The sequence below is a fragment of the Glycine max genome, chromosome 19 (genome assembly GCF_000004515.6).
Source record: "Glycine max cultivar Williams 82 chromosome 19, Glycine_max_v4.0, whole genome shotgun sequence".
In the NCBI taxonomy this organism is placed as follows: domain Eukaryota; kingdom Viridiplantae; phylum Streptophyta; class Magnoliopsida; order Fabales; family Fabaceae; genus Glycine; species Glycine max.
The window spans coordinates 29,829,343-29,843,986 of NC_038255.2; the positions used below are offsets into that span (position 1 = coordinate 29,829,343).

General features: G+C 32.9%; 1 protein-coding gene across 1 annotated transcript; it reads left to right on the top strand.

The window, feature by feature from the left end:
* Nucleotides 1-2,858: 2,858 nt before the first annotated feature.
* Nucleotides 2,859-6,195, top strand: LOC100809509 (MDIS1-interacting receptor like kinase 2). The gene is made up of 2 exons (XM_003555102.5): nucleotides 2,859-5,508; nucleotides 5,667-6,195. The coding sequence occupies exons 1-2, from the start codon at nucleotides 2,988-2,990 to the stop codon at nucleotides 6,029-6,031; spliced, it is 2,886 nt and encodes a 961-aa protein (XP_003555150.1). The 5' UTR covers nucleotides 2,859-2,987; the 3' UTR covers nucleotides 6,032-6,195.
* The last annotated feature ends 8,449 nt before the right edge of the window (nucleotides 6,196-14,644 follow it).

Below are 14,644 nucleotides of genomic sequence, written 5' to 3' on the forward strand. Positions count from 1 at the left end.
AATTGAAACCTAACTCTCCTAATTAAGCTTCATAACACTTAATCCTAGTCTTAACTCACTTTTAACTATTAATTTTACCCCTAACTAAGTCTTTTTATTTAATAATTACTTTTTTAAATGAGTTTTTTTTTCACATTTACCAATATTCCATTAATGAGTTGATCAAAGTCGATCCCTTCCTATCGACTCTATTAGTCTATGGTTGACTTTTGTTGACTTTCTATAGTTTTCACTAAAAATGTGTTATTTTCTTCATTTTTCCTCTAATCCTAATTTATTCTATTTCTCATAATTAATTACTTTCTTACTAAGCTATCATTGCTATTATTTCTAATTGTAATGTTTCTAAATTTCTATAATTGAATTTTTGGGATATTACAATTTTTTTGTGCGGCGTGTTGGTATAAAGGTGTTTGTATGATCTTCGTAACCAATGGAAAATGTCTACCATTGTGCCTATTTATAGGCTACTTTGACTCAATGGTCAACTTACAATATTTTCATAAATATACAACTTATTTGAACTACTTATATAAGATGTTGACATATGTATCTTTGTGCTTCATGTCAGAAAATCATTGATAACTAACTTTGTACACTTGATCAAAAGTTGATGGCTCTTCATTTATCTTTTTCTGAAACATAGGAAATTTCAATAACTTGTCTTCATCTTCATAGCCTTAAACTTCACATTGTTGTTATCTTCATTATACTATCGATCTCACGTAAGTCTATATTTCTTTCGATCATCCATCAAACATAACATCAGTATTATTTTCTTCATATGAAATTCATTTCAACAATCTTCTAAGTCCTCATACTCAGAAAATTTTATTTGCACCGCTAACAATACCATGTCAAAAATGTTGTCTAATAACTTTTGTATCATTAATACAATTATAACAAATTTTCTAATACCATGTTTGCAACATTCCATTTAGTAACTTTTCTTATCATTGTTACATGCACTAAAAAGCTATGTCCAATACATGTGATGGTAATAGCTCCTAGTAAATGCAAAATATATATAAATCAACTATTGATCATGATGGTACAATGGAAGAAGTTTTGTGAGAAACATCTCAATTATTTTAGTATACATGCAAGCAACCAATTATATTTAAAACTTAGGCTGCATTTGAGGTAATTTTCAGTTGTGAGTTTTGAAATTTTTAAAAACAACAATCAATTTTTAGTTTTTAATTTTTTAAATTTAGTTTTTGTTTTTCTACAATATTTATTTTTAAAATAAACTCATTTTTAAAGTTTATTTTGTGTGTTGGTGAAGATGATAATGACATTGACCACAATGCGGTGGTGGTGAGGGTGGTGCCGATGTCATCGATAGCGATAGTGATAATGATGGTGGAGGTGAAGAGAACAATGAATTCGATAATTAGTTCGTTGAATTTGATTCATAAAACAAATGAGTTAAACTTTGAGCTCATTAAATAAATGAGCTGAACTTGAGTTTTATTTGGTTCATGAATCGGTTATATATAATTGATTGATTGGGTTTTGTATTCTTTTATATATGGAGGGTTGGATAGTTTTTATTTATGCAAACTTTGGTTGTAATTATTATTTTTTTGTGTTATACATTGTGGCCCTAGAAAGCTAATAGAATAAGTTTAATTTTTCCTTTTAAAAAAATTAAACAATCATTTTATCTAAAATCTATTAATAAATTGAAAATTTTAAATGTATGGGATTTAAAAATATTGACTCTTGGTTCATTTGATTCGAGCTAATGAGTTGAACTAAATTGTTCGCAAGCTTGAACCAAATAAAATTTGAGCTAGAAAAAAAGGTTCATGTTGAGCTCGAGTCAAACTACAAGCTAAGTTAAATATTAACGAGTTAAATCAAGATGAACCAAGTTTAGTTCAACCGAACTCATTTCCAATCATAACTGGTGTTGGTGGTAGCAGAAAGGGTCATTGTCATTTTTTCCAAAAGTTATTTTTGTTTTTAAAAAATGAAAGTAAAAGTGTTTTAAAAAAAAATTTAATAACCATTTCACTTCTATTTTTCTCAAATATGTTTGGTTGAAAATTATATCTAAAAATAAAAAATAAAAATTAACAACCATCCCCAAACAGGATGTTTGGGAAGGAATATTTCCCTATATTTTAGTTGTTTTTATTGTAAAAAAAAAAGTTGTATGTTTGGAACAATAATTTAATTTATAAAAGTTTTTTTCCTGTAAAAAAAAGTTGTGTCACTATATAGGGGTGCTCATGGTTTGGTTATTTAAATAACCATAACTCATAACTAATAAATAACTAGATTATAAGTGTTTATAATAACTATAATCATAACTAATTTTACATAACTAGTTATAATTTGGTATAACTGATTATTATTTTTAAAAATCAATTATATAATCATTTATGAATATAACTAGTTAGATAACAAATTACATCTAAAAATAGTTATATAATGGATCATGGATGAATAAAATAAGTTATTTGAAAGAATTATTTTTATAAAATTGGTTATAGTTTTATAAAACTGTAACTATTTTTTAAATAAGAACAAGTTATTTTGAAATAACCATTTTTATAAAACTAGTTATTGTTTTTTATAATTATTTTTTTGGAAATTGGTTTTTCTGATTGAGCAGCCCTAACTGTGTGTATGAATGAAAAGATTAATAGTTCAAAAATTATTTGTCGTCTATCAAAGTCCAATTTCCTGTGATAGTGACACAAGTGGCATAAATTATTTTTGAAACACTTCGTACCACATCTGTAGATACAATATAATATAGTATTCTTGACTTGTTCAACAAAAGAAAATCACAATATTTCTTGACTTTGGTGTTGTTTATTTTTATTTTTTTGTTACTATAACTTTGGTGGTGGTATTACTGTCGTTTTGCATATAAATATTTGCAGCAACCCATTAATTGCATGTAAGTACTTCTCCTATACATTTGATTGTATCAGACAATCGGTGATCGAAAGTTTCCCAAAAAATTCGTCATGGTGTTCATATTTCCAACTCTTCTGTCTATGAAACTCAAACCACTTTTGCTGCTTCATGTGATGTACTTTTGTTCATTTGCAATGGCTGCTTCTCCTATTTCTTCTGAGATTGCTTTAGAAGCAAATGCTTTGTTGAAGTGGAAAGCCAGCCTAGACAACCAAAGTCAAGCTTCTCTCTCTTCATGGATTGGCAATAATCCTTGCAATTGGCTTGGAATTACATGTGATGTGTCCAATTCTGTTTCCAACATAAATCTTACACGTGTTGGGTTAAGAGGTACGCTTCAAAGTCTTAATTTCTCATTACTTCCAAACATCCTCATACTGAATATAAGCTACAACTCCTTGTCTGGAAGTATTCCTCCTCAAATTGATGCCTTGTCCAATCTCAACACTCTTGACTTGTCCACTAATAAACTCTCTGGTAGCATTCCCAACACCATTGGTAATTTGTCCAAACTACAATATCTTAATCTTAGTGCCAATGGTCTATCTGGGTCTATTCCTAATGAAGTGGGAAATCTCAATTCTCTTCTCACATTCGATATATTTTCCAACAATCTCTCTGGACCAATTCCACCTTCATTAGGTAACTTACCCCATTTGCAATCCATTCATATTTTTGAAAATCAACTCTCTGGGTCCATTCCTTCCACTCTAGGAAATTTGTCCAAGCTCACTATGTTATCTTTATCATCAAACAAACTCACTGGGTCCATTCCTCCCTCTATTGGAAATTTAACAAATGCTAAAGTGATATGTTTTATTGGAAATGATCTTAGTGGTGAGATTCCAATAGAATTGGAGAAGCTTACTGGTTTGGAATGTTTGCAGCTAGCTGATAATAATTTTATAGGCCAAATACCTCAAAATGTTTGCCTCGGTGGAAACTTGAAATACTTTACTGCGGGGAATAACAATTTCACTGGCCAAATTCCTGAGAGTTTGAGGAAGTGCTACAGCCTTAAAAGACTCAGGCTTCAGCAAAACCTTCTATCCGGGGATATCACAGATTTTTTTGATGTACTTCCAAACTTGAACTACATCGATTTGAGTGAAAATAATTTTCATGGTCACATTTCACCTAAGTGGGGAAAGTTCCATAGCCTCACAAGCCTCATGATCTCCAACAATAATTTGTCAGGTGTTATTCCACCAGAACTAGGTGGAGCGTTCAACTTACGCGTACTTCACCTATCCTCAAACCATCTTACAGGAACCATTCCTCAAGAATTATGCAACATGACCTTCTTGTTTGATCTCTTGATCAGCAACAATAATCTTTCAGGAAATATCCCTATAGAAATATCATCGCTGCAAGAACTTAAATTTTTGGAGCTTGGCTCAAATGATTTGACTGACTCAATCCCGGGACAACTTGGAGATTTGCTCAATTTATTGTCCATGGATCTGAGCCAGAATAGATTTGAGGGAAATATTCCTTCAGATATTGGCAATCTGAAATATCTTACAAGTCTTGATCTCAGTGGAAATTTGCTGAGTGGAACAATACCACCCACGCTTGGAGGAATAAAAGGCTTAGAAAGATTGAATCTCTCACACAATAGTCTTTCAGGTGGTCTCTCTAGCTTGGATGATATGATAAGCTTGACATCTTTTGATATATCATACAATCAGTTTGAGGGTCCACTTCCAAACATTCTAGCCCTCCAAAATACTTCAATTGAAGCATTGAGAAATAATAAAGGCTTGTGTGGCAATGTCACTGGCTTGGAGCCTTGCACAACATCAACTGCGAAGAAATCTCATAGTCATATGACAAAGAAAGTCTTAATATCAGTTTTACCCCTTAGTTTGGTCATTCTAATGCTTGCATTATCTGTTTTCGGAGTCTGGTATCATTTACGCCAAAATTCAAAGAAAAAACAAGACCAGGCTACAGATTTACTATCTCCAAGGAGTCCAAACTTATTATTACCAACGTGGAGTTTGGGTGGCAAAATGATGTTCGAGAATATTATTGAAGCCACAGAATATTTTGACGACAAATATCTTATTGGGGTTGGAGGGCAAGGACGTGTTTACAAAGCCATGTTGCCTACAGGTGAAGTCGTAGCTGTGAAGAAACTCCATTCAATTCCAAATGGAGAAATGCTCAATCAGAAAGCTTTCACAAGTGAGATCCAAGCTTTGACAGAAATCCGACATCGTAACATTGTAAAGTTACATGGGTTTTGTTCACATTCACAATACTCATTTTTGGTGTGTGAGTTTCTGGAGATGGGCGACGTCAAGAAGATTTTGAAGGATGATGAACAAGCAATTGCGTTTGATTGGAATAAAAGGGTGGATGTTGTTAAGGGTGTAGCAAATGCTTTATGCTATATGCATCATGATTGCTCACCTCCAATCGTTCATCGTGATATATCAAGCAAGAATGTTCTTTTGGATTCCGATTATGTAGCTCATGTCTCAGACTTCGGAACAGCCAAGTTTCTTAATCCAGATTCATCCAATTGGACCTCCTTTGCAGGAACCTTTGGATATGCTGCTCCAGGTTAATTTCCTTTCTCTATACTATTTGAGTAAATCATGATATTTTAGTTTGTCTTCGTTAGCCATTTACAAATATATATACATCACAATTATCTTCATTTTGTCCTTGTCACTAGCTAGTCATATTTTGCATATAATAGCACTTTTAATTTGTTACAGAACTTGCATACACAATGGAAGCAAATGAGAAATGTGACGTGTATAGCTTTGGGGTCTTAGCATTGGAAATATTGTTTGGAGAGCACCCTGGTGATGTTACATCTTCTCTATTGCTATCATCTTCATCGATTGGTGCTACCTCAACACTAGATCATATGTCATTGATGGTTAAGTTGGATGAACGTCTCCCTCATCCAACTAGCCCTATTGACAAGGAGGTGATATCGATTGTGAAGATAGCAATTGCCTGCTTGACTGAAAGCCCGCGATCTCGCCCTACCATGGAGCAGGTTGCCAAGGAGCTTGCAATGTCTTCGAGGTCATCTTCAATGTCACCACGGACACACACACACCTGAAAGACTGAACATACTAAACATGCTCCAGTTCTACTGTTCTTTTTGTGTTTTCTTGTATTGTCACTCACTTTTCTTATACTAATCTTTTTCATGTCTTCAAAAATAAAACCTGTAAGCTTTACTTTCTATCCTCTGCTATTAAAAAGAAGGAAACAGGGTTAGCGTTTGCAAAGTATTATTTTTGCTCTAGATTGCTTAAACTTTTAATCATGAATTCCTTTACTTATTGGGGACTCGATTTTAAGTTTTATTCAATGGGATGATGAAGAGGAACACAGGATGGATTCATTGATGAGGATAAGAATCTTTTTGAATATTACAAATCCACAACGTAGAGGGATGCTAGTTCAGACCGATGTCCTGTATTAGCTGGAGATTCATCCGATCCATAAATATAATTCAGAACTATTTAATAATTTCTCATGACAACAAACAGTAAAAGTCCTTAATTATAAAATATGAAAGACAGCGCACATTCTGCTATCATTGTGATTCTAGGGATTATTATACTATCTCTGAGGGTGATGATGAGGAAAGCCTCCCATTTTGAACCGTGGCTTAGGGCTTCTTCCCTTCAAATATATTGTGGAATTTGTGTTATCTCGGATCTGAAAAATGAAATCTTCTTTGGCAGTATAAGGCGAAAGTTCTGGAGGATATATGGCGGGTCTCATGCGAGAAGGTTGACCAGACCTATGGCCAACCAACAAGTGCAGAACAAGTAACTAATAATTTAAGTTCTTTGAGCATATGGCAAAAATTTAATTCTTTGTTATCCGAATAAAGTAATATGGCAGAAATTTAATTCTTAGTTAAGCCATTAAAGTAATACTTATTGGTACAGAAGTTATCCCTTAATTAAGTCTGTCAAAAAATAAAGTTATCCCCTAATTAATATTTTATTTCTTGAGAAGATTAGTTCCACTGCCATCGCTTTCGTATATATTAGAAAACCCCGCCTATGGAAGATGTGTCAACGTCCCTCGTCAATTGGCAGCTGTCAAATTAGGCTACCTTCCTGGAAGGACCCATATCGTAGACAATGGTTTCCATCAAAGAAATTAAAGAGTGTAGGCAGTTAGCGAACAGGGATACGAAAAGCTTGGCCTTTGATTTCGGGAACTAATTTTCTGGAACTAATTAAAGAGTCTTTATTTGCTGGAACTAATTTTTATTTTTAAATTTTTAAGATTTAAAAAATAAATATTGAGAAGAAAATATTAGGAATTTTATAATTCCTAATTATTAATATGTGCTACATATTATATTATAATATTTATATTAGTTATTTAGTTCAATATGAAGTGATCTATTTAAATGAACCCATTAGATTGTAAGAAAATTGATATGGGCTTAAGTTTGGTTTATTAGGAAATAATGAAGATCTTAATAGGTTTAAAACCTAAGGCATAGTTATAGTTCCCAATACACCAAATCAATAAATAGTTTCTCATCTCCTCATTTGAAAAGAAAACAAAGGTCTCATAAGAAAGAAGGTGATTTGGTTGAGGAAGGTCATTAAATCAATTGTTCATGACCATTGTCAAATTCCGTTGTGTCAAGCTCTTTATGGATCCAGGTATTCCTTAAAACCTCTTGATAATATGACATAATGTGTTTTTGTGCTCATTTGGTATTTTATAAGGTTTATTGAAAATTCCCAACAAGTGGTATCAAAGCCACCATTACTGTTAGATTATTGGGATTTAAAGCTCTGTTTGATATGTATTATATTTGGATCCTTTTAGCTATATGAACCCAAATTTTATTTTGGGGAGAAACTATTTTGATTAATAAAATTGTAAAACCCCTAAATTTATGTGTTATGGCCATTAAGTTTTTTTCTCCTCTTTAGAATTAATAAAAGACCTCTACATCTTATTTACGGGGTTGTACAATTTTTTTTGTTTGTGTCGCATTTGCCGGCTTATTATTCTATTTGGGATAAAGGCTCTACGTATCTGGTGTTAACATTTAATATGTGGCACAATTTCAAAAATATATATATTTTTGTTTATATGAATCAGTAACAAGACAATGGTCTTTTGTCTTATATGAATAATTTATTATTATTATTATTATTTCAACTGTTTTTTTTTTCATAAAACGGTGATAAGCTGATAATTTATGTTATTCATGTGATTAGTATAAATTTGTGATAGTACTGTGATGTTTGTTTCGGGTGCATAATTAGTTTACCATGATGTAGTTTTTCAAACATTTACTGCGATTACAATTGGGTGCAAATTTAACCATTACAGATCCTTTCCATTTATTTGTGTGTCCTATAATTTTAATTAAATTGATTGAACCATTATGTTGTCAAAGTAACCTCTATTGCGTAAATTAATTTAATTAAATTGCATGGATGTTAGTATTAAATTATTTATGCGAATTGTGATCGGCCCAAGGGAAGACACAATTTGGCCAAATAATAGCATACATGTGATGATAAATATGTGACAATTATAAAGTTTTTTTTGTGAATAATAGTCGGTACCAAGAAAGTCTATTATTTGACAGAACTAATTGTCAATATTTGATCATTACGTTGAGAGTATCAATTACAAATTAATTTCTCTGTCCAAAGACTAGAATTAATGTTGTGTTGGGTATCTTGTGATGGATCTATTATGAAAAATATTTGCATGTCTTGTTATATATATATTTTATATGACTTGCTTGATTATTTGTGAACATATTATTTTTTGTTCTCTCTTTAGTTAATATTACCAGTGCTGCAAATGTTGTCCAAGTGAATTCTATCCCAATGTTGAATGGGACAAATTTTAAGGTCTAGAAGGAAGTCGTAGAAATTGTTTTTGACTGTATGGATTTGGACTTGACATTGAGGATGGAATGACACATTTCCACTCCAAAAACCTCTAATGAGGTAAAAATTGAGAAGTGGGATTGGTCCAACCGAATGTATCTTATGATCATGAAGTGCTCTATTCCATAGGCATTTCGGGGATCTATTTTTGAGGGTCAAAGTGCAAAGAAATTCCTTGAGGAAATTAAGCAATACTTTGCCAAAAATGAAAAGGCAGAGACGAGTAACCTTTTGGCTAAACTCATCTCCATGAAGTATAAAAGGCAAAGGGAACATAAGGGAGTACATTATGGAGATGTCCAATTATGCATCAAAACTCAAGTCACTTAAGTTAGAGCTTGGTGAAGACATGCTCATGCACTTGATTTTGATCTCGCTTTCTGCACACTTTGGGCAATTCAAAGTGAGCTATAACACTCAGAAGGACAAATGGTCCCTCAATGAGCTTATATTTCATTGTGTGCAAGAGGAGGAGAGGCTACAGAGAGATAGGACTGAAAGTGCTCACTTGACTTCGACCTCTCAGAATAAGAAAAGGAAGAAGACTAGAGGTGTTGTGGAAAGGACTTCTCAGCAAAAGAAACAAAATAAGGATGAGGAATTTACCTGTTACTTCTGCAAGAAGTCGAGACACATGAAGAAAGAGTATCCCAAGTATGTCGCATGGCGAGTGAAGAAAGGTAAATTTCTTACTCTAGTTTGTTCAGAAGTTAATTTGGCTTTTGTACCTAAAGATACTTGGTGGGTAGATTTTGGTGCTACTACTCACATAAGTATGACTATGCAGGATTGCCTGTGGAGCCGACTACCAAGTGATGATGAAAGATTCATCTTTGTGGGTGATGGCAAGAAGGTTGCAGTGAAAGCTATTGGAACTTTTAGATTACAGTTAAAAACTGGATTTTATTTGGATTTATTTGAGACTTTTGTTGTACCGTCTTTTAGATGGAATTTGATTTCTATTTCTAGTTTGGACAAATTTGGATTTTCTTGTTCATTTGGAAATAATAAAGTTAGTCTCTACCAAAATTCAAATATGGTTGGTTCTGGTTCTTTAATTGATAATCTTTACATGCTTGATGTTGTTAGTTCCTATAATGAAATACTGCAAATAAGTTCACATGCTACAAAACGAAAATTGAATGAGAATTCAGCCACCTTATGGCATAAGCGTTTGGGCCATATCTCTAAACAAAGAATTCAAAGACTTGTATTGGATGAAATTCTTAACCCTTTGGATTTATCAAACTTTGAGGTCTGTATTGAATGCATAAAGGAAAAACGAACAAACATAAGGAAATTAGGTGTCGAAAGAGCTAAAGACGTCTTGGAACTAGTGCATATAGACATTTGTGGTCCTTTTCCTACAACTTCTTGGAATGGACAATAATATTTCATTACGTTCATAGATGACTACTCTAGATACGGTTACCTATATTTGATACATGAGAAATCTCAATCCCTAGATGTTTTTAAGACTTTCAAGGCTGAGGTTGAACTTCAACTTGGAAAGAAAATTAAGGCTGTCAAATCTGATCGTGGTGGTGAGTACTATGGCAGATATGATGGATCAAGAGAACAACGTCCAGGACCTCACAAGTAAGATTTTTTGAGTTAACTTGACAATTGATAACTATGCTTGTATGGCACAAGTACTTAGGTGTATTGTCATCATTAGGTTATTGGGAACCGGTCTTGTTCAATTGACTCATAACCCAACAAGCACTAAGCTTGTAAGGCGTAATTGTTTAAGTCCTTATTATAGTCCTTCTATGGGACCTATCTCGATGGGTCGATCCACAACCCCACAAGCATTGAGCTTGTAAGGCGTAAGTGCTTAAGTGTATTGATAGAGTTGAACCTATGAATTTATCTTGGTTAGATGGTACAATTTCCTACCAAGAACTTAGCATGTAGGAGTAAGTGCTTAAGTACTGTCATAAGCTAGGTCTCAAAGACTTACCTCGGTCAAATAATCCATAGTACAACAAGTACTTATCTAGATAGGCATAAGTGCTTAAGCTTTCTTGATCAATTGTTCCTTAGTAACATGAGATTTACTTTGATGAGTTTGACACCCTACCCCAACATGCATATAAATGAAAAAAAAACATAAAATGCGGAATCTAATTAAAGTCAATTTCATTCAATAAAATTGTAAGTAAATCCACATGGATAAAAGGTCCACATTCGCTTCACTGTTACCAAATAAAACTTATTAAAAACATCTCCGGCTCAAAACAAGGTCGTCCAAGTTTACAAAAGAACTAAAGTTAAGCAGCGGAATAAAATAAAGTAAAATAACATGTTGAGAACACCATGCAATTGAAACAGAAACTCATACCCCAATGTCACGTCCTATTAGAGCATTGTGTCCCATCGTCCTCTAGCACGAGGTTCTTTAAAGTCATCCACCTAGTCATCGGCTCCCATGAACACAAGGTTCGAGATTATCATAGGATCCAAACACAAACAACACTCGAAGAGTGAGTCATCACATTCCTTAACAAATATAGATAAATGGAAGCATACATGTATGATATAAATATACCAATAGCATAATTATAACAACAATATAGGTATGACAAGGCTCAACTTTGGCACAATTAACATCATTTTAACACTCAACACGTAACATCATGTGTTCTAGAATTTAATCATAAATCACATTCCATGCCTTCATGATTAATCACATATTCATGACAACACATCTTAAATACAACACTACATCTCACACTTACACAATTCATTACGCACCATCACATAACAAGTCACAATGATCATCACACGGGCATTATGCAACAGATACACTAAGACTCAATCTTATATGCAATGTGGTACCATGTCAGTGAAAAACAACATCAAGGCGCCTAGGAGTACACAACAAGACACGCCACACAATGGGTATGTCAAGTCACTCTCGTTAAGTGAAATCATAAGGTGACTAATCAAGGTCACTCTATTTTGTGAGAATGCTCCAACCATATGGGATCAACATAGGCCTAAAGGAGCACTCAAACCGAGTGTATTTACCACCAAGGCCTAGACTCTGAAGAATCCGTTAGGGCCTCACCTTCTTGATTTAGGTCTAACCCTTAAAACAACTTATGCACGTAGCACTGCTCATGAATTATACAATACCCATGACCTCATGCTTGTTTTCAAACACGCTTAACACATTGCACTACAATTTAACACCTCAGGTTCCTAACTTGGAACCCTACACTTTCCTTTCAACATCTCGCGCATAAATACTTTTCTCAAGGTAAACACCAATCAGGTTATTGTATAATTCACAATATACAACATAAGTAATATCACATTAACCATTAACCAAACATTTATTCACAACCATATTCCACGTCCACAATTTAACATCTCACAACATTATCCACCATCACATGTTCACGTGTAAACAAATTAACACATGCTCAACTTGCCACTTATACTCAATCTCAATCACAATTTCATAATCCCAAAACGTCATGTCATTATGCCTCATGATTCATATACACATCACGCAGTAGTAATATTTACATGGCACAAAACACACACACACACACACACACACACACACACACACACACACACACACACACACACACACACACACACACATATATATATATATATATATATATATATATATATATATATATATATATATATATATATATATATATATATATATATCATAGAATAACAATATTCCAACATTTAAGGCATATAATAATTCACTTATTCATTCAGCTAATAGCAACCACACGTACATGTATAGTAAATAAGTACATCCTTACATTTCCTCCTAAGTTACTACGACCTTTGTAGAGTAAAATTACAAGTACATGGTATGTACTAATCCAATTAAGTTCATACTTATCTTATTTGAAAGCTAAGACAATTATCTACAACTCTTATGCTTATCACAAAAACCGTTTTTACCATTAACTATGTCTAAACCTAAGGTAAGCATTGGATCATTGCTTAATCCTGACAGCTCCACCTTTTCTTAGTAATTTGACTATCAAGAAGGCTATACAACTCCAAATTGGGTGAAAACAATGGCATTTGTTAGCTAACATCCAGGACGACAACTTTCATAAAGACCACAAAACCTAATTCAATCATTTTCTTATTCATTTTTAGGCTACAAGTTAACTCACGTTATCAGGAAAATAGCATGGGCTGAAAACAACTGATTTTCACTAAACACGACATGCTCGAATCAAGCACGGTTGTGCTTCGTGAAAAACCTCCGTTTCATGAAGCAAAAGAGGCACAATTCAGACATCAAAAGACACCCAAATTCAAAACAAATAGCACAGAACATGTGATCACATCATGAGGAATAAAATTCCTCAATCAATTTCAAGAAAACATGCAAGAATCAAGAATTTCTAAATTTCTAGGTTTCTAACATTCAAATTCAAAGATTGAATTAAACCATCCAATTTGCATCAGGGCATGAATTGACCCCTCAAACATGGGCAATTCATAGTTATCATTGTACAGGAAAAATTAAAACACATAAAACACCCCAATTGCGATAAACACATCTCTTACCTTTAAGCAAGCTCATGTGCGTAGTTCAGCAGTGATAGTGACGTCTCCAGTTATTTCCTAAGATTCTTCAAGTTTTTCCTTTGGTTATTCTCCTAGGGTTTCCAAGCGTTAGAGAGAAGAAGGGATTGGAGCCTCAATTTCATTCTTTCTATGCAAGGGGTATTTCTCTCTCTATAGATATTATTATGCAAATCCCAACGGTGTGCATGTGATAAAATAAGTTCTCCAAGTGTTGATCAAATTTCACAATGATCCAACGGTTAAGGAGTCCGGAACTGCAGTTTTAGTGTGACATGTTTGGGTGTATGTGAGAAAAAGAGAACGTTTTGGGAGAGGAAGAAGGGAGAATGAATTTGGGAGGAAAAAAGAGCGTAAAGACGTATCGTAAATGTAAAAACTGACCTAGCATGTTTCTATTTATATATAGGGTACTCTGATCCTATTATTTATTATATTTTTTTATTTTATTATTTCATGAAAAGATGGCTCTATTTTACTCTCAATTAAATAAATAAATAAAACATTCTTTTTATTTTCTAAAATCACATTTATTTTATTTACCATAAAACTATTATTTTAATTAATAAAACTATTTTTCCTTATTTATTTAATTACAAAAACCTCATTATTTTTCTAAAACTATTTATTTTTAAATAAAACTTTTTTTAACTTTTTTTCACAAAAAATGAGGTGTTACAATGAGTTTGTTGGTTAATTGATTATTTTATGTTTGTCGCCAAACTATGCAAGTTTATAGTGATTTGTTCTTTTGTGATGTATTATATGAACAATGTATATAATATTAGCCTTCCAAAATATGGTGATTCACAATGACTGGCTTCATTGTATTAGACTTTATAAATATGTGTTATATTGACCTTCCAAAATATGTGGTAATTTACGTCAAGTCATGAAATACCTAAGCTAGTGATAAGTGACTTGTTTGCTATGGTATTGTATATCATTGTCTAAAGTAGACAAGTTGAGGATGATCATCCAATTTGTATAAAAATTGAATAAACAATATCAAGTATATTTTATGTTGTTTTACTAGATATATACAGACTTGTGATGATTAGTTAGTTGTGTATTATGTTGGTCTCCAAGATATGTGGATTTACATTATGATCTTCTTTGTATTTAAGGTGTATTTATCTTTCTAAATGTATATGTTTATGATGACCAAATTTCATGCCATTATCAAGTCATGTTTGTTGTTGTTGTG